General features: G+C 32.6%; 2 protein-coding genes across 2 annotated transcripts; one reads left to right on the top strand and one right to left on the bottom strand.

The window, feature by feature from the left end:
• Window positions 1-11,756: 11,756 nt before the first annotated feature.
• Window positions 11,757-14,498, top strand: LOC130961732 (cytochrome P450 83B1-like). Its single transcript, XM_057887725.1, has 2 exons — window positions 11,757-12,765; window positions 13,727-14,498. Exons 1-2 carry the CDS (start codon window positions 11,863-11,865, stop codon window positions 14,363-14,365), a joined length of 1,542 nt encoding a protein of 513 aa, XP_057743708.1. The 5' UTR covers window positions 11,757-11,862; the 3' UTR covers window positions 14,366-14,498.
• Window positions 14,499-19,969: 5,471 nt separating this feature from the next.
• On the bottom strand, window positions 19,970-21,818 carry LOC130963684 (cytochrome P450 83B1-like). The gene is made up of 2 exons (XM_057889783.1): window positions 20,919-21,818; window positions 19,970-20,785 (listed from the first exon to the last, which is right to left on the bottom strand). The coding sequence occupies exons 1-2, from the start codon at window positions 21,816-21,818 to the stop codon at window positions 20,174-20,176; spliced, it is 1,512 nt and encodes a 503-aa protein (XP_057745766.1). The 3' UTR covers window positions 19,970-20,173.

Below are 21,818 nucleotides of genomic sequence, written 5' to 3'. Positions count from 1 at the left end.
GATCAGACGGAGCAAGCTGGGGATTAGGGTTTTACGTTTGGGCCTATTCTTTGGGCTTTCTACTTTAATTTTTAGTTATGGTTTACCCTCTTAGGCCCAAAAGGAAAGTAAAATGGGTAGTTTCTACGTTTCTTGTAGTATTAGGGGTAGTTGCAGATTGAATTGTTTAGGTGGGAGTAGTTTGTGATTCAAATGTGGTGTTGGGCTAGTCGGGTCCCAGGGGTTTCTTCCGGTGCTCCGTTTAACCGACCCAATCCAAGAATCAAAAAAATAAAAATGAGTTATTACACCAATGAAACTAGTGATTTTATTGTTTAAAAATTTAAGAATAAATTACCATTTGTATCTATGAGAAATACAGACACTGACAAATGCATCCATATAAAAATAAAACGACAATTGTACCTGCAAAAGATAGTTTCTGTGTGCCAAGAATACCTAATGGACCAATAGTGAAACCAACGTCCGGTACTCTTGACACACAGAAATCATCTTCCGTGATTATAATTGTCGTTTTATTCTTATATAAGTACATTTGTGAGCATCTGTATCTTTTATGGGTACAAATGGTAATTTATTCAAAATTTAATTAAAATTCAATCAAAATATAGTAAAATAATATATTTTTTTATTTTAAATCGATAAATCGCTAAAAATAAATTGGTTTGATCGGGATATCGATATTTTTGCTGACAACTAGTTTAAAACTATATATAGAGAATCCATATTGCAAGATTATGTAAATGCTTTGATAATGATAGGTAAAACAAGTATTAGGATAAGTTGAGAGGATTGGATGCACATACACAAAGTTCAATCATACGAGTGAATGAGCATAACAAGACAAGATCACAAGAACATGTCCTCTTCCTATTCCCTAACTGATTTAACTCCATCTTTTGGATGACTCAAACCCAGTTGCAAATCAGGCACCTATTGTTTCTCCTTGTGCTGCAACTTGACTTGATTTTTCAACCGTACATTTTTGCATATATGATGAATAACTTAAATAAATGAACAAAAAAAATATTTTGATGTAACTTATTAGATCCACATTTGGCGCAGTAGAAAAGAGACAAAATTAAAATGGGTGGTTAAAAAGGCTAATAAGAAGATAAAGCTAGAACAGAAAAAATAGAGTGAGACTTATACTATTTATTACAAGAAAATTAGAACGTCAAGTAATTTAAGTAATGTTTTATTACTATTGCCGTCACCTCAAATGGAATCAGATGAGGACGAAAAATGATAAGGACAAAAATGACTATGAAAATTATAATTGATGTTTTTAGTATTTTACTGAATATAAATATAATATATCAATATATTTGTTTTTGTATTTAGAATTGACTATTTATTTGTTTTTAGTATTTTTCTTTTTTTACTACTTTTTTGATAACATGATTGATTTGTTTGTTTATAATCTTATTCTATCTTTTCTAAAGCCTTTAGATTAGGTTGTGATCTAATTTGAGTATTGTTTGAGAAAGTCAGTTGAGTATATAAAGTTTTTTATTGGTGGAGTATCCAATTAAATTACTTGTTACCTTTTGAAAAACCTTGAGGTAAGAATTTTTTATTGGTGGAGTATCCAATTGAATTACTTGTTACCTTTTGAAAAAACTTGAGGTAAGAATTGTAAGGTTTTGAAGTTGGTGAGAAATCAATTTAAGTTACTTGATAGTCCTAAGAAGATTTGAGAGAAAATAATGTCTAACATTCTTAGATTAATGAGGTATCCAATATGAGTCTTGCTTGAGAAGTTAAGTGAAATATCAAAAATTCTTAAATTGACTGCGATTCAATTTGAGTAAAAAACTATAGCTTGATAATTCTCTTTGCAAATTATGTCTTTTGTACCCTCATTCTATTAGTGAAATTCTCAAAATACTTGAAAATTGGACATAAGTATTTTAAGTCAAAATAATACATGAGGTGATATGTGTACTTACTCAAGAAAAATGCTGAGTACCATTGGATTTACTGTCGGAAAAACAAATAAAATATGAGAGTAAATAGTTTACCATTGGATTTTTCGTCGGAACCTATTCGACGGAATAAACCTCGCCGAAAACAAATTACCGTCGGATTTATTCGTCCGATGGTAATCTGCATTGGATTTAGCGACGAAATATGGATTTCAAGGAAACGAAATCTGTTGTCACCTACCGTCGAAAAATCGTTGGCACCAAAGAATACAGCTTCACACCACCTTAATCTGACTGTACATCCAACAGTAATAATTTTTCTAAATTTTTTTTGAAAAATTAGTTGGACTGTTACCATTGGTATATTTCGATGGTAGATATTTTCTTAAATATTTTTTTTTCGTCCATATATAATGTACCCCGATAATTAATAATTGAAACAGTGCTTTAAACCTGATGTGAAATTTCATATATACAAATTAAAAATACGGAATAATGATAATCGAAATATCTGAAATAATGCTAATTGTATTATATTCTTCTCAAAGTTTGGTAAAGAAATACATAAGTTAGAACTATATTTACATTAACCCTATTCAGATTCATCATCTTCTTCCCCTGGTTTACCATCCTCCTCTTCCAAGGTAGTTTCCTAATCATTGAACTCGTCTTCTTCTTCATCGTTGCCATCAATCCCATCTTTTTCTTGAAGATCGTCATCCTCTGGTGATAGTGTGTCGGCATCTATTCCAAGATCAATGATGTCATCATCCATAACAGCTGGCCTAAAGGTGATCGGTTCACCAGTATCAACCACCATTTTCGAAGGAGTTGAGTCATCAATTTGGTAAGATTCTTGACCCTCTGTCCTAATATCATACTCGATGTGGCCTCTTGGCTTAATCTTTAACCAAAACCACCCAACTAGACTTGCATGAACCTGGATATGGCAAATAGTATACTTGTCGTACATTTTGAGGTATAATAAAAGGATCGTAGTGCCTATATTTCCTGGTTATATTAACTTTAGTGATATCATAGTCTTTGTGCTTTCGTATTCCTTATTGCGAACTTGGGTCATACCATTCATATTTAAATATGCACACCTTGTACGTAGTGTGACAGAAATACTCTAATTGAATTATGTTGTATAACATACCAAACCAATCAGAATGACCATTGCCTGTATCCCCACGAACCCAAACTCCGATGTTATCTGTTTTCTTTCTAATCAACCACTATAAAGAATGGAACTGATATCCATTAACATTGTATGTCGGGTAGCTACTATTCTTATTCATTGGGCCCCAACTAAGTGCAAATAGTTCTGAATCTGTTGTGTCAGTTAGATACATGCTGACATATTTTCTGAACTAACGTGAAAAATGATTCAATGAGGTATCATGATTTGCCTCTTGAAATAACGTATATGATAGAATAGGATAAAGAAGTTTTGATTGGATTGAAATGTTATTATCTTACTAATTGCAATATTTATGAAAACTTAATAAACTGACTTGGGATAAGATAAAATTTGGTCACAGTTAAGCAACACATGTAGATGTACGGCATCGATTTCCTTCTGCTCTAACCAATAGTCACTGTCCGCACCCATTGCAACTCCTTCAACAAAGATTGGATATATTGTTTCACTTGGCGAGAATTCTCCCCTCTCATTGTTCCTTACAACCCTTGTTCTACATAACTCAATATGAGGCTGAAAATAAAATGAGCGAAATGCGGATGTTTCTTTTGCTAGGAATATTTTGTAGATGTTGTCCTCAATCCGGGCTCTGTTCTTTACGATGCACTTGAATGAACCAATTATCCTTTCAAATGGGTACGTCCACCAAATTTGGACTGGTCCACATAGTATTGCTTCATATGGTAGGTGGGTTGCTAAGTATTCCATAATGTCAAAAAAGGATGGAGAGAATATCCTCTCTAGCTTACAAATTATAATGGAAGTATTTTTGTCTATATCTGTGAGATTATTAATTCTAAGTTTCGTAGCACATAATTCCTTAAAGAACTCACTTATTTCTGTGAGGGTTTTCAGATGCTAGTTGGAAGTTCTCTAAATGTGACAGGAAGCAAAGACTCCAGAAAAATGTGACAATCATGACTCTTCAACCTAGCTATCCTGTGACACGTTTGCACACCTACTCAAGTTAGAGGCATAACCATCAGGAAACCTTAGTCCTCTAATCCACTTACAAATATTTTATCTCTGCTTCTTCGTTAGAGCGAACACTGCCTTTGGTTTAGCCCACCGCCCATTATCAAGTCTTTTTAAGTTTAGATCTGTCTGCCTACAAATATCCACCAAGTCTAACTTAGCCTTATCGTTGTCATTTGTTCGCTCATCATCCATTACTGTGTGCATGATATTATCAAACACATTTTTTCAATGCGCATCAGATCAAGATAATGTCGTACCAAGTTGTCTTTTCAATAAGGCAACTCCCAACATATAATCTGTTTAGTCCAATTATGCTTCCTACCATATCTCGAAGGTCTCAGATCTGCCCTGTTATCGACGATCCTTGGGATTCTACTGACACGGTGACAAACTTACCTACCATTGAACCTCATAGGTGCCTCTTTCTTGTTCACTTTTATTCTTTTTGAACAAGTCCTTATTGCGCCAAAAAGGATGATCCATGTCTAGGAATATTTGATGACAATCAAACCATGAATTCTTACCATCATTCTTCAACCAAAACGTCTTTGTATCCTCCATACAAATGAGATATATCATTTTGCCATGAGTGGACTAACCGTACAACTTACCCTATGCAGGAAAGTTATTAATGGTCCACATCAACGCAGTCCACAGTTAGAAGTTTGTCTTCGTTAAAATATCATATATTTCTACACCATAGATCCACAACTCCTTTAACTCATCCACCAAGGACTGCAAGTAGACATTTATTTTAGCCATTGGATTGTTGGGACCAAGTATGATGTAAGTTAGGAACATGTATGGGTCCTTCATACACATTTCGGGACTTAGGTTATAAGGTGTCACGACTATAGGCCAACAATAATACGTGTTATTGAAATTAAAATTCAGTGCGAACCCGTCAGAACACAAAGTTAGTCTAACGTTTTTAGGCTCGCTCGCAAATGTAGGATGGACCCTATCAAAATGCTTCCAAGCTTCTCCGTGTGACGGATGCGTCATGATTCCATCATTTCTCTTGTTGTTACTATACTAGGTCATGTGAGGGGTCAAACTCATCGATGCATACAATCATTTCAACCTAGGAATTAAGGGCAAGTAGTGCATTCGTTTCATTGGAATTCTCTTTAATCGACATTTACCAATTTGTTCTATCTCGACTTGGAACCTTGGTGATCTACAAAATCTACATTCAGTTAAGTCTGCATCTGTCTTGTAATACAGCATACAACATTCAAACAACAATAAATTTTCACCGAATTTAGAGCCAATTTCAAAGCTAGCTTCTTTGCTTTGTAGTGGTTTCGGCGGATGCTAGTAGACTCGATAGATACCAATTCGTTGCAAAGGGTGGCCCACTTATCAAAAGACTCTTTGGTATCATTTGACTCTGACTTAATACTCAGCATTCTAACATATGCAGACAACTCCGAATGAATGTATCCCTCGAATAAAAGTTTTGTAGCAGATTCTCACAGTTGATAAAATCTCTTTGTCTCCGGTTTAGACTCTTCTTCAGCCTCTTCCAATTCCGTAACACCAATTGCATCAAACACCATCTCGTTATATCCCTCTTGGTTAGCCTCCCAAGTCATTTCTTTCATGTTTAGGTCACGAACCACCCGAACCCTCGTTGATCGACAATCAGACTTATTCAAATTAGAGGCAAACCAATTAATTCTCTTCTCGTTCACTTCTCCATGTTCCACCCACATCCAATACTATTCTTGAACCCGTTACGGTAGAGGTGAAGCGTTATATCTACAGGTCCTAACCACTTAGTTAGTCGACACTTTTAATACGGACACCTAGATACCCCTTCAGACTTAAACGGGTCCATGCTGAAGATATGCGTGACAAATGCGTCAAGCCCCTCAAAGAACTCAGGTTTTAAACCCCCTATCCACTGTTATCCCTATCATACATCCATATATAATAACTTGGAATCATATTGCAAAGCACACCTTAGAATTCAACCAATAACACAACTTATTAAAATTTTTAGAAAATTCGGCAAAGTGTACCCTATAATTAGAATCTCTCATCAAATACAATTATCATTTTTTGACAAACCAAACATATTTTAATAAACAATTTAAAGATAATTCGGCAGAACTTCTCCTTAATTCAAAGATATCCATCAATAAATATAATAGTTTTCATAGAAAAAACAACTGCATGCATAAATTATAACATACACACATTCAATAAAACATCAAATTCTAACTGTTCTAGTGTGCAACCCCATTGCTTTAGGGATTTCGTTAAAGCGCAGGCGGTGTGATACTCGTTGAGCATTGGTAGAATGTCAAGTGATTTGGACATGGAGTTTTTTAAGTGGATTAGATGCTATTCTTCTTCTCATTAATGCCTCTTTTCGACAACGTTGTGGTGGATTTGGCAAAATCGTAATAACGATGTTTTTAATGGGAAGGAATCTTGGAGCACTGTGAAAGTAACATTTTTAATTACACAAACAGCTAAGGATTTTCTTAGTTTTTGTTATGTTAGAAGAACCTTACATCCAATTTATGCATTTTTTTTTTGGAACTCCCCTGCTGTCTCTGTGATCAAATTGAACTGTGATGCTAGTGTTTTGCCCACTTAGCACTGAGCCGGCTTTAGCTACATTCTTTGAGATAGTACAGGGACTTGGATCAAAGGGTGTGTGGGTGCTATTTCGGTGGATACCATTGTGCGATGTGAGCTTCTGCGTATGTTGAGTGAGTTGTGTTTACCTTAGAACTACAGTTTTAATGAAATCATTTGTGAAGTGGACTGTCTTGATGTTTATACTGCTATTATTCAAGATGCTCCTGGTAATAGTGCGGATATCATTGACAAAATTCAATAATTTCAAAATAGGAAATGGACAGTGAGTCTGCCGCTGACTACATGGCTAAGTTTGCAGTGCGAAATGACCAACCTTATACAAAGTGGCTACTTTCTAACCCAAAAATTAACAGAGATTGTTTAAAAAAATATGCATAATTTCCTTTAGTGTCTTTTTTTTGTTTATTTTGTTTCTAGTCAACCAAAAGAAAAATTCAATCTAAACTAAAAACTTATCAAAACCGAATTATTTAAATTTAATTAAATTTTATTCTTTATCAAATCGCATGAATTAGATCAGATCTTAGATCCATTTTTCAGATCCAATCCAATTTAAAATCACACAAGATAATATAATATTATTATTTTGTTATTAAATTTAAAATTTACATATATTATAATTAATTTATTACATATTTTTATCTTATTCATCTATTATTATTATTTATTAAATATTTTATGTATGTAAAATAAAATTTATTTATTTATTTATTTTACCAACTTGAAATTATTTCTATTTTTTAGTGATAAATCTTAAGATTTTAATTTTGAAAAAGAAGAATAAATCGATCAATCCAAATCATTCGGATTGAATTAAATTAAAAAAAAAAACAAAATCTTCAAATTCAAACCACAACAAATTATTATATACTTCGAATTGGATTAGTTGTTTTAATCGATTCAAATCGCACGGCTTATCAAGATGGATGATGACACTAGCGAGTTGTTTTAGTTTTTGTAACTGTTTTTCCAGCACGCCATATTCTATTTAATTGGCCATTAAAAATCTAAGCAAAATAGAGTTCCTGGAATATATGATGGTTCTTGAAAAAAATGTGATATGCTGTTCTTCTTGTTTTTTAATCTATGTTTACACATCAATATTTATAATAAAGTATTAGTAGACGTTCCCATCTTACATAAGCCTTTCAACTTTATAACTAGGCTAGCACTTCCAGCCAAATTTACTATTATTAGAATCTTTTTAACTTCTAATTAATTACCATATGTTGTCACTTTATTTTTAGGGATAAGTATTGTTTTGGTCTCTCACGTTAAGGGTCGGAATCGAACTCGTCCCTAATGTATATTTTGATTTAAAATCATCCTTAATGTTATATTTAATTTTAAAATCGTCCTTTTAAATATATTTTTTTCTAAATGACAAAAATACCCCTTTTTTTCACTATTTCATTCTTCTTGTTCTTCTTCCTCCAGGAGAATAAATTCTGTTCTTGTTCTTCTTCTTTCAGAAGAAGAAATTCTTCCATTAACAAACTCAAAACTTCAAATCTTAATACAGTTAACAAAATCCAATTACAAGAATTAAAAATACCCATTTTTTTCACCATTTCATTCTTTTTGTTCTTCTTCCTCCAGGAGAACAAATTCTGTTCTTGTTCTTCTTCTTCCAGAAGATAGAAAAAACTCTTCCATTAATAAACTCAAAACTTCAAATCTTAATACAGTTAACAAAATCCAATTACAAGAATTAAAAATACTCAAATTCATCTCCAATTACAAAAATAAAAAATCTATCATTTTAATTACTAAGAACAATCAAATACAAGAAAAAAGAACAAAAATTAGAGAGAAACACAAAATTCAAAAATAAAAATACAACAGTAATCCAGAAATCCAAAAATCCAGAAATAAGAATAAAAATAAAACCAACAATAAAAATTAGGAAATTAGGGATTATGATGAACAACATCAAATTCTCCAAATCTAACAACAACAACATGTTCAATTTCTTTTTAAAACAGAAAGAATGAAACTTTATCTTATAAAAAACATGGTGGTCGCCGTTGTTGCTCTTGGAGATTGCCATCGGGGTGGAGGTCGTCGTTAGCCGCTGCTGCTCTTGGAGATCACTGCACCGTCGAGGTGAAGGTCGTCGTTGGCCGCTGCTGCGCTTGGAGGTCGCCACGCCGTCGGGTGGAGGTCGCAGTGCCGTCGGGGTGGAGGTCGCCGCCATCAGGGGGAGGTTGCCGTCGAGGTGAAGTGTGTGTGGCGGTTGTGTGTGATGGAGAAGCAGAAGAAGAAGAAGGAGGTGGTGTGTGATGGTTGTGTGTAAAGAAGAAAAAAAAGAGTGATTGTTGTGTGTGAAGAAGAAGAAGGAGAAGAAATTGCGCTGTGTGTTTTGTGTTGTAACGGTGGAGTGAAGAAGATAGGATTTGAAGTTAGAGAGGTGAGAGAATACAAGGGTAAAATGGTTAAAAGGACGATTTTAATACCAAATATAATATTAAGAACGATTTTAAATTAAAATATACACTAGGGACAGGTTCGATTCCGACCTTTAACGTAAGGGACCAAAACAATACTTATCCCTTATTTTTATTATATATATATATATATATATATATATATATATATATATATATATGTGTGTGTACGCGCGCGCAGTGTCTTACTCACTTTTTCCTATTATTGAGAAAATTAAAAATAACTATACGTTAATTTAATTGTCACCATCAAGAGTAATTTTTTAGAAAATGAATTGAATTGTATCAAATTATTTTAACTGGTCTGAAAATTATATCAAATTACTTTTTAGATATATAGCAACTTGGTTTTAAACCGGTTTATATAAAAAAAAAACTTTTTTAGCAAATCAAAAATTGATTTCAACCGGTTTATATATAAATAATGAGTATATACCTATTTTGGTCCTCAAAAAATTTCAGATCGGACACTTTAGTCTCCAACTAAAATTAATTACTCGATTGGTCCCTAACAATTAACTCCGTCAGTCACTTAGGTCCTTTACTCCGTTAATTCTAACGGAGGACAAAATAGTCCTTGACAACTCTAATAGGGGACAAAATGGTCCCTGATCTCCTCTGTTCCGGAACGACACTGTTCTCTCCCAATTTCCATCATATCTCACATAACACTAACAGTCTAACACTTGTAACTTTAAACTACACAATGCACACTCTATAAATTTAATGTTCACAAGAAAAAAAAAATCTCAACTCGTTGTCGTCGTTGGCATCTCCCTCCTCCTCTGCCCTAACATCTCCATGACCACATTGTCCACCACTCCGATCGCTTCTTTCACCTTCTTCTCCGAACCAATGTTTAGTAATCGCTTTAGTTTCCATATGAACAGCAACGACGATATTGCTCGTTGTAATAGCTTGGATGCGAGGTCGAAACTGTCTGACAACTTGGACTCCAGAAAAGAAGGAATAAAGCACTCGGTATCTATTTCAAATAAGAATTTGCATATGATGTGGAAGAAGGAGAATCTTCTCATGATGTCCTAATGTCTAACAATCTATATTGCTTGCCAGAGAGTGGAGAAAGACGTGCTCTTAGAGTATTTGTAGAACTTGGTCTTGAGGATGTCGTGGACGTTGTCGGTGTTGGAGGTGATGTTATCAAAGACGTGGAAGTGGATGCTTTTGGTGGGTGAAGTATAGAGGAGGTGGATGTACCACTTATAAAGATTTAGGAAGTGTGTGGTCCATGACATGTTGAGGTAGGTGCGACACGTGTGACAATTACACCATGGCTTAATCTTGGAGCTAAAGAGAAGGAAGGAAAAGATGGAAAAGAAGACTGTGAAGGTGAAGAAGGAGAGTATGAATGTTAGGGTTATACGAGATATGATAAAAATTGGGGAAGAACAGTGTCATTTTTGAATAAAGGGGTCAGGATCATTTTGTCCCTTGTTAGAGTTGTCAGGGATCATTTTGTCATATGTTAGAGTTTTCAGGGACCATTTTGTCTTCCGTTAGAGTTGACGGAGCTAAAGACCAAAGTGACTGACGAAATTAATTGTTAGGGACTAATCGAGTAATTAAATTTAGTTGGGGACTAAAATGTCTGGTTTGAAATTCTTTGAAGACCAAAATGGATATATACTCTATAAATAATCAACCAATTTTAACATCGATGTAGTCGGCCTAATGCAAGCAGTCAGGGCAATTTAGAAGAGAAATGATGCTCTTTAGTGAAATCAATTTTATTTAGTTTTAAGTCAAATAAAACTAAAAAAAAGTAGTTTTTAATAAACTATTTTTTCATAAAATGTTGTGGCGGTTTTAGTTCAGTCTTTTACTTAGGAATACTGATTTATCTAAAATAACTTGATTTAGTTTCGGTTTAATTTGATTAATTTGGTGTTTATATATACATAACTCAAAGAAAGTTGAGTATACACTTGAGTGTGTTCCATCGTCGATATATACGTCAAGCTTAATTATCCCATTGAGAATGGTTACAAGTTTATCATGACCACACATATTTAGAAAACAAATTTGACAGATCAGCAGAGGTTTTCAATCAAATCAAACTCTATTATTATTGCAAGTTGGCCATAAGCACTGTGTAAAAGCATTATTCTTAGTAATTATGATAGATATATTATTTTAGAGAAAGTATAGGGAGCCAATGACCTAAGCGTACAATGCGTACAATGGAGGTTTAGGAAGTATTAGAGATATGACTATTAGTGTTACATTATTCTGTCAGGTTACGTTTTTGAGATGAGTGGGTTCATGACATGTTATTAGAGTTCTAGATCCGAAAGGTCAAGGGTTTGATCCTTGGTGAACTCCAAAATCAACTTAAATTTTTGGGATGAGTGTTTATTATCCCTAGTATCCGGATGGTTATTCTGGATAGTATGGGTGATGTTCATTTTATTCATGGATAAAAAATTTAGCTTATTGTATATATTGTACGCTTAGGCCATTGGCTCCTTAGCAGTACCCTTTATTTTATTAAACTAGCTTGGCCTATATAAAGGCATCAATATTGTAAGGAGTATATAATATATACTTAGCTTATGTATTGAAGAAAAGCTTCTTGTCTCCTCTATTTTTTCTTGCGAGTGTTGGTGAGTTTGAGAGTGCTAAACTTTTAATATCTCATTATCATAGTTGGTCACTTATATTATTGAAAATGGAGTTACAACCACTTCTAATTTTCTACCTAGCAATAATACCTATGTTTCTATTTCTCATCTTCCAATTCTATAGGACTCTTAAGAATAATAATCCATGTTTTCCTCCTGGTCCTAGAGGCCTTCCCTTAATAGGAAACCTTCATCAACTAGATAACACCATTCTTCACCTTCAACTATGTCAACTCTTCAAGAAATATGGCCCAATTTTCTCCCTTCAATTAGGGTTAAGGCCTGCCATTATCATTTCCTCATCAAAACTTGCCAAAGAGGTACTAAAAAACCATGATCATGAATTTTGTGGAAGACCAAGATTACTTGGCCAACAAAAATTGTCCTATAATGGCTTAGATATTGCATTTTCTTCATGTGGTGATTATTGGAGAGAAGTTAGAAAAATAAGTGTTACACATGTCCTAAGTGCTAGGCGTGTCTCAAGCTTTTCCTCAATAAGACACTTTGAGGTAAAACAAATGTTAAAGAAAATATCCAAACATGCCTCATCTTCTAAAGTAACAAATTTGAATGATGCATTAATGTCTCTCACTAGCACTATCATTTGTAGAAGTGCTTTTGGGAGAAGGTATGATGATGAAGGAGCTGAAAGGAGTAGGTTTCATAGTATGCTAAATAAGTGTGAAGAAATGTTCGCTAGCTTCTTTGTTTCGGATTACATTCCTTTCTTGGGTTGGATTGATAGAATCAACGGATTGAATAAACGTCTTTATGAGAATTTTAAGGAGTTGGATGAGTTCTATCAAGAGGTGATTGATGAACACATGGATCCAAATAGAAAGACTAATCCGGAAGAAGAGGATATGATTGATGTGTTGCTTCAGTTGAAGAAACAACGTTCGTTTTCCATAGACCTTACTTATGATCACATCAAAGCAATTTTCATGGTTTGTAATCTTTTCTCCCTCTATCCTTTATTTATTCTCTTAAATTTTGATGAATATGTATCTTTATTTCAATAAAATAGATGAAAGCATGCTGATTATTTTTAACCGTTAGGTGACGAATAATTTTTTTGCTAATATATATGTAATTAAAATTCATATAGAAACATGAGTGCATTAATATAATGATTTGGTATAATGCTTGGAAATCATAATTTGAGAATTATAAAGAGGTCTAACTTATATTTTTGGATTTTTTTAATGCATTTATTTTTTATTTTGTATTTTTTAGTTATTATTGAAATAAATAGATATTAAGTTAAATAAAGTAAATATATATATATATATATATATATATATATATATATATATATAATTGTCTTCTTAGTATTACTCATAATTTATAATACGGCGTAGATATTTGTTGGTGTATAAATTTTTTATAATGTCTTTATATATTTTTTTTAATTGGATCTTTACACTATTTTTAATTTTATAATTAAATTTTTTAATTTTAAAAATATTTAAATTAATAGAATATTCTTCACAAAAAATATATAATAAAAAATTTAGTTAAACTTTTAATTATAAATATTTTTAATTTACAAATAAATATTTTGTTAAATGTAATATTTTTTATACTCACAAACACTTAATTAACAAATTAAAAATTTAATTAAAATAAAAATATAAAAATTTAATTATAAATTTAGTAAAATTATAAAGATTAACCGAATATATAATTAAGCCTTATACTTATTCATGTGTGCATATATAAATGTGCGTATACAAAAATTAACAATAGAATGTAAAAATTCTAGTGTGTTAATTAATTATTGGTAAAATTTATTTACATTCTAGAATTTATTAAATATACATAATAAAAGAAAAAAAGTAGCAATTTTCAGATTTTGCATTTTTAGATATTGGTAAAATATTAAAAAAAATGAATTTCCTTTGGCAGGACATGCTTGTAGGAGCAACAGATACAACAGCAGCTACAAGTGTTTGGGCAATGACGGCTCTAATAAAAAATCCAAGAGTGTTAAAGAAAGTTCAAGAAGAAATTAGAACCACACTAAGAAGCAACAACAACAACATAAACAACAACAAAGATTTCTTAGAAGAAGATGACATTCAAAAGTTGACCTATTTCAAGGCAGTAATAAAAGAGACACTAAGGTTGCATTTACCATTGCCATTGCTTCTACCAAGAGAAACCAAAGAAGCTAGCATCATTGATGGATATAAAATTCCATCCAAGACATTAGTGTACATAAATGCATGGGCTATACATAGAGACCCTGAGAAGTGGAAGGATCCAGAAGAGTTTTATCCAGAGAGATTCTTGTTAATGGACAAGAACATAGATGTTGGTGGACAAGATTTTGATTTGATTCCATTTAGTTATGGTCGGAGACAGTGTCCAGGGATGCATATGGCAATTGCGGCATTGAATCTTATACTTGCTAATCTTCTTTATTGCTTTGATTGGGAGTTGCCAGATGGAGTTCAAAAGGAAGATATTGATACTGAAGTCTTACCTGGACTTGTTCAACATAAGAAGAATCCTCTTTGCCTATTTGCAAAACCCTTCATTTAATAATAATAAGGTTATCATATATCATGATTGTAATAAATTAAATAATTTGGCCTTTAGGTGCTGCTTGTTGGAGCTTTACATGTGATAAATTATTATATAAAATTTGCAAAGTTTGGAGGTGTGGTTGTTGAGATGAAAGGCCTTGTTCTTATTTACTCATATTGAGAGTTCTGTATTTATTTTGGCATGAAAATTTTTAAAATTTTACGTTAGTTGTAACATTTTTTTTATGATTAACAACTTACTAAATCCTCAAAAGAAAGTGAGGTACGGCAGAATTAATAAATACAACATACACATCTAATTAAAGAGACAAACAGCATAAAAATTAAAAAACACACATCAAAATCGCTTCTACCAAGCTTTTATAAGGGTGGCGATTGATTAGAGATTCGGCCAAGCTTTTTTGCCACGCTTCAAAAGCGTGGCTATAGAGAGCAACAGGAACGCATGGTCCTCTTCTGTCCCCAACAACAGCATTAGTGTAACACCATACCACACAAGACTTTATACTTAAGCCATAAAACAGATGTGGTGTAGTATTACGACCTATAAAATTAAAAAAAATATAATAATAATATAATTCAAAAAATATAATATTCGAGGAGTCTTGAAGGTTGGTTAAACAAAATCGTGAAAAATAAAAGTGCAACGTTCAAGGTAACGATTACTTGCGTACAAAAAAAAAGTAAAGATACATATAGATAATAGGAACAGAGTGTCAAGGATATAAAATAATCGAGCTTCGAACTCAACCTGCGAAGCTAAGGCTGGCTGGAGAATATTTACACAAGTAATTACAAAACCCAAGTTTTTAAAGTATTTAAAATAAACCATAGTTCTCCAAAAGCCTCTAAGAGGAACAAACGTGAAATATAATAAAGAGAAGTCTGTACATATATATATACATAAACATCAAAACCCCAAAAATACAAAATCCTAATTCCGCTGCGACAAGAACTCCAGACGCCTAGCGACGTGCCCCTCGACCTGCGTCTGAAAATCACAATATATGTATGGAATGAGAATAGGAGGTTCTCAGCATGGTAATGGTGCCAGATTATACATAATATATAAGGTCTCGGAAAAGTCAGAGGCGATCCTAGAACTTCGACACTCAAATTTAAATCTTAAATATTAAAACGAGAAACCATAAGTAGGGTAGTTATCTAAGGTTCTTAGTCTTAACTAAACTCTAACTAAAACCCTCATAATTCTTCGCCTTCCTCCAAAATCCTACAAAACTTCAGTAGATCCACACAGACAAACAAAATAGACAAAGACAAACACAAGTAGAGTACAGTTAATGCAGATAGCAAGTATGGCAATTAAGCATAGTGATTCACAAAGGCAAGCCCAATTAATGCACAAGCAAACAAATCAAACATATGCATATCATATATGCCTGCACTATGGCTGATGAGTCTTATCTGTCGGTTATAAAGCCAGCCCGACATGTCCGGTAGCTAACCCTGGACAGTCCCTACCTAGAGAAACTCGTATCTTAGATAATAAGAAGTGCATAAGCCAAATTATCATTCATATTCATTCATTCATTGTCATTATGGCCAATATTCATCATTTATATAACATTTCCGCACTTCTCAATCAAAACTCATCATATCTCAACTTTCTTCACTTCTAAATTACCTCCACTTCCTAGTACAACCTCCTTTACTATTACTACAACTAAATAGGGTCTTGGAGAGTAGAAATAGAGGTTTAGAGGTTCAAATTCATGTTTAAAGCACAAAACTCAAGTTGCTAAAAAATAGGGTCCCACATACGCATGCATGGTCTCACGTACGCAGAAGGTGCATTTTACCCTGCTTGTGTCCGCAGGTACACTCCCGCATACACGGGACATTAAAACAGAATAGAATGCCCACGTCGTGTGCGAGTGTCTACGTACACAACCCCTTAAATTTACATCCTCGTGTATGCATGCACCCTCTCGTGTATGCAGGACATCAAAACAGAATAGAATGTCCGCGTCGCGTGTGTGCTTGCGTAGGCGAGTTCTGCAGAATGGCTAAAAATCGTTAAGTGCTGCAGAATCCACCTTTACACACCAAACTTCTAATGCGCACAACTTTTCTGTTAGAAAACATTTTTAGTTCATTCTTCAAATGGTGTAAACTTCATGGACCCCAATTTTCATTAAGACAAGTTTGGACAAGATTGCGAGTCCAGAAGCTGAGTTATGACCCGTCAAAGTTTGGTCAAAAATCAAATTTTTCTCAAAAATCACAAACCTCTATTTTTACCAATTTTTCCAACTCAATACTAACATTCCACGTTTTTAAACATCACCAAGACAAGCTAAACTCTATCTTGGTCCTTCTCATTCATTCCATAATCCATCAATACACAAATTCATCAATTTCAACCCCAAGAATCCACAATCAACACGATCTCATACTCAATTATCAAATATCATCATTATTCATTCAAATCATCATTTCATCAATCATTAATCATAAGAAACAACCACCAATCTATTCTCAACCCAATTCAATATTTTCCATCAATTCTACTAAGCATTTAACATAATCATATATTCCAATCTATCCTATGGTCATCTATCCTAATTTTTCACAAAACATTATATATTACATACGAGAAACCGAAACCATACCTTGGCCGATTTCTCCCTACACCAAAGACACCTCAAATTGGCAAAATCACAAGCCTCCACCACCAAATATTCAGTACCCAAAGCTCAAGCAAGCTTCCAATCTCCTCAAATGTGTCCCAAATTCACATATACACTACCTAATACATATTACCACATTCATATACACAAGCTTAATGCTCAACCACAATTAATCAAGGAATTCACTAGGTGTTGAAAATCCTTACCTTATACGTGCATCAATCGAACAAAAGCCCGCTAATTTCTCAAGCTAATTTGACCCTAAAACATCAAAATAACTAAAAATCTCAATACCAAACACATTGGATTTTCGAAATTGGAAAAAAGAGAATCGAAACTGAAAATGTAACTTACTTACCAAATTGATTACTGGACTTTGTAGAGCTCGACACGTGGACGCATGGCCGTAAACAATGCGGCGATCAAAGCTCTGGATTGAAAGTTATATAAAATTTGGTGGAGGGTTAGTAGGGTTTGTTTCTCAAGTTCTTCCCTCCTTGGAGTGTTTCAATTTTTTTCACCAATGATGGGGGAAAGACGAGCTGAAGCTCATGTGTTAGTAAGTTTCGGGTTGGGCATTGGGTCCGGTTCGACCGAATCTTGAGCCAAAATCTTTAAAATTAGTGTCAAAATTCATATTTTAACTAATTCTACCTTATTATACTATACATATTTCTAATTTTTTATTAATAATTAATATATTAGCTAATTATTTGCTAATTACGCGAGGTTTACAATTAGCCCTAATATTCGTTGGGCCTGCCATGAAGAAGCACAAGCTAGGGAGATTGAAGCAAAATGTAGAAAGAAAATCACGCAGAATTACAAAATTTGAAGTATGAAAGAGTCACTAGGAATTTAATTATTAGTTTTGTTATAGAATTGTAGTTTTTTAATTATAATTATAGCATGTAAATAATTCATGTAAATCAATAAAAATTCAATTCTTTTTATACTTTCTTATTTTCTCTTTTTTTTTTAATTTAACAAAGGAATAGGCCACGTTTTGAATGTGTCGCGAAAGGTTCTAACTAGCAAGCCACACTTTACGGCTCCTACTGGCACGCTTTCAAAGCGTAACCAAAACAACCCAATCACACGTTTCTAAAAGCGTGGTTGTATATACACTTTTTTGCACGCTTTAAAAGCGTGGCTATAAGATTTTACATACGGCCACGCTTTTAAGCGTGGCAATAGATAAAAGCGTGACAAAAAATAAAGTATACCAATAAATTGACAAAAGCGTGACGATGGAGTAACTGGTACACTCGCGAATGTGACCCTTTCAAAAGTATGCCGATAGCTCAAAAATATGACAAAAAGCTATCGCTACACTTTTTTTCATACTTTGGCATTCTTTAAAAGCATGACAAAAGCCAATTTTTCTTGTAGTGTATAAAAATTCTTATTAGACTCTTTTCGATCAATTTTCTTTATACCAACAATATCTTACCAGGTACTTACTTTACTCTTTACTTATTGATTAAAATCAGAATTTCACTTCTAAAGTTATTGCAATATTTTTGAGATATTTTTATAAATTTAGTTTTGATGTGTGTAAACCAATTTTATATATGCATTTAATTATTCAACGTCATATTTATATAAATAATTATTTTTTATATTAACTTCGTAAATCATTTAAAACAAATATAATTAAATCACTATATAAATTATTTTATACTATTAGTATATGAAAATAAAACTCCATTTTTATATCTGAAAAAAATTGTCCCCGAGTGTTTCATGTTTATGTACTAATATATCATATGTTTAGTACATCAATTCATATACTATTATATAATTTTCACTTATGTTTTAAGTATAAAATATTTAAAAGGAGTATTATATTCAAATGAAGCACCTTTTCAGAGTCAATCGCTGTAATTTTTGAAAAAACAAAAAGTATAGAAAAAATTACTCAGATTCAATAGCTAAAAAACTGAAGATCCATCCTCACTTTGAGAAAATTACATTATAGCGACTATTTTTATTTATTGACAGCATCTTCATTCTTTAAACACTTTTTTTATATTTTATTTAAGAAATCAAAGTACTGATTTAATCATAACATTTGGAGTAAGTTCTAATTTCGTCTTTTACGTTTAAAATGTTCTATTTTTATTTTAAATATTTTATTTAGTCTTATTTTAATTCTCTTATCAAAATTAAATTTCTTTTTCAATTTTTTTTCTATTATTAACTTTTTATTTCTCTTATTATTCTAACACTTTTACTTTCAAATCCCTGTAATGACCACTATATATAACTACTACAAATACGATTTTTGGCGCTACCTATAAAAAAAAGTATAACAGAAAAAAAATATTTTTTTTAAAAAAAATGTTAATTTTGACTATAGGACTAATGAAATAATACAAAATAATACATTTATGATAAAAATAAGACATTTCAAATGTTAGACTGCGTTTGTTTCTGAAAACAGAGTAAGACAAAATACTGAAAATAAGATATAACGGATAGAGACACAAAATTATGTGTTCTTGTATTCTGTTTGGTGATAAACTAGAACAAATTATGAAAATATAATTTATTCTCATTTTTTTCATTCAAAAAATTTGAGACGAAAAATATAATAATAAAAAATATAATTAGAGAAAATTAACAAAAATAATGAAAAAAATGAAAAATAAGTTGTATCCCTTGTTAGTGTTTGAGTATTCTTCTTGTCAAGATGGATACAAAATACACTAATTCAGTGTCCCTGGACATATTGTCTCTGTCCATGTCTCTTCTGTCAAACACGATTTTGAGTTTCTGTGTCCTTGTTTCAGTATCCTGTCTCTATAAACAAGCACGGTCTTAAAGACGAAATTAAAAAAATAAACCAAACATTAAAAATTAAAATAATAGTTTAATTTATTGAGAAAATTATTACATAGATATCCTTACTTGTGAAAAAGACCTCACATATAAAACTCCTTTCAAATAAAAATGAAAAATAAAAAGAAAATGACATAAGTGTAATAATCTCTTTAATCGAATAAGGTTACTAGTGCAAACAAATTAAACCCGTTTTGCTGGATTTCAAATGGCAGTGTTACACCAAGCGCCACTAAATAATTTAATGACGGCTATTAAAACCGCCGCAAAATCCTCCAAAATTGAACTGGTGGTGTAGTGAGATACCGTTATTCCTTCTTAGTTTTGGCAATAAGGTAAAGAGGATTCTTCTTATGTTGAGCCAACCCTGGCAAAGTTTCAACATCAATATCTTCATTTTTAACCCCTTCAGGAAGTTCCCAATCAAAGGAATAAAGAAGATTAGCAAGGATAAGGTCAAGTGATGCAAGTGCCATATGCATACCTGGACAAATTCTACGACCTGCACCAAATGGAATTAGCTCAAAATCTTGACCCTTAAAATCAATTGAATTTTCCAAGAATCTCTCAGGATAAAACTCTTGTGGATTTTCCCATGCTTCAGAGTCTCTATGAATAGTCCATGCATTTATATAAACTATAGTCTTAGCTGGAATTTCATAGCCATATATAGTGCACTTCTCATTTGTTTCTTTTGGCATAAGTAATGGTCCTGGTAGGTATAATCTTAATGTTTCTTTCATCACAGCTTTAAAATAGCTACACTTTTGAATATCTTCTTCTTTTAAGAAATCTTTTTGACCTCCAAAGTTTCTAATTTCTTCTTGAACTTTCTTCATTACTCTTGGATTTTTTATTAGTGCAGTCATAGCCCAAACTGCTGTGGCTGCAGTTGTATCAGTTGCTGCTACAATTATATCCTATAAAAAAAATAAAACAAAGAAAAATATATTTTTATTTAATTAATTTTTTGTGTAGTCAAATGAATTAAATTAGTGCAAATTGCATAATCCCCATAAATAAGAAATTAATGTAGAGGAAAAAGGTACAAACCGATAATATTGCTTTGATGTGATCATAAGTGAGATCAAAGGAAAATGAATGTTGTTTCTTCAATTGAAGCAAGACATCAACAATGTCTTCTCCCTCTGAAATGTCTTTATTAGGATTCATGTGTTCATCAATAACTTCTTGGCAGAACTCATCCAACTCCTTAAAAATTCTATCAAGACGGACATGAAGTCCTTTGAGTCTATCAATCCAACCCAAGAAAGGTATATAATCCGAAACAAAGAGAGTAATCAACATGGCTTGGAACTCATTGAACAAACTATGGAACTTACTCCTTTCAACTCCTTCATCTTCATACCTTCTCCCAAAGGCAATCCTACATATGATAGTGCTTGTTAGAGCCATTAACACCTCATTCAAATTTGTCACCTTTTCTGATGAAGCATGGCTTGATATTTTCTTGATCAATTGCTTGACCTCAAACTCTCTTATTTTGGAAAAGCTTGAGACACGCTTAGCACTAAAGAGATGAGAAACACATATTTTTCTAATCTCTCTCCAATAATCATTGTTTTGGGAAAAGAACATCTCCAATCCATTATAGGAAAGTTTTTGTTGAGCAATCATGTTTGGTCTTCTAGCAAATTCACGATCATGGTTTTTTAATATTTCCTTGGCTAACTCAGGAGATGAAATAACAATTGCTTTCCTTAGACCTAATTGAAGGGAGAATATATGGCCATATTTCTTTGAGAGTTCAAATAGTTGAAGATAAAGGGAAGAATGATCTAATTGGTGAAGATTTCCAATTATTGGAAGGCCTCTAGGACCTGGTGGAAAGGTTTTGTTCTTGTTAACAAGTGTTCTTTGTTTTTGAAAGAAGAAGAAAAATAAGAACAGAGGAAGAGTAAGGAATAGAAGTAAGATAAGTGGTGGCACCAT

Source organism: Arachis stenosperma, chromosome 2 (genome assembly GCF_014773155.1).
Source record: "Arachis stenosperma cultivar V10309 chromosome 2, arast.V10309.gnm1.PFL2, whole genome shotgun sequence".
Taxonomy (NCBI): Eukaryota; Viridiplantae; Streptophyta; class Magnoliopsida; order Fabales; family Fabaceae; genus Arachis; species Arachis stenosperma.
This window is presented reverse-complemented; position numbering and strand designations above follow the sequence as displayed.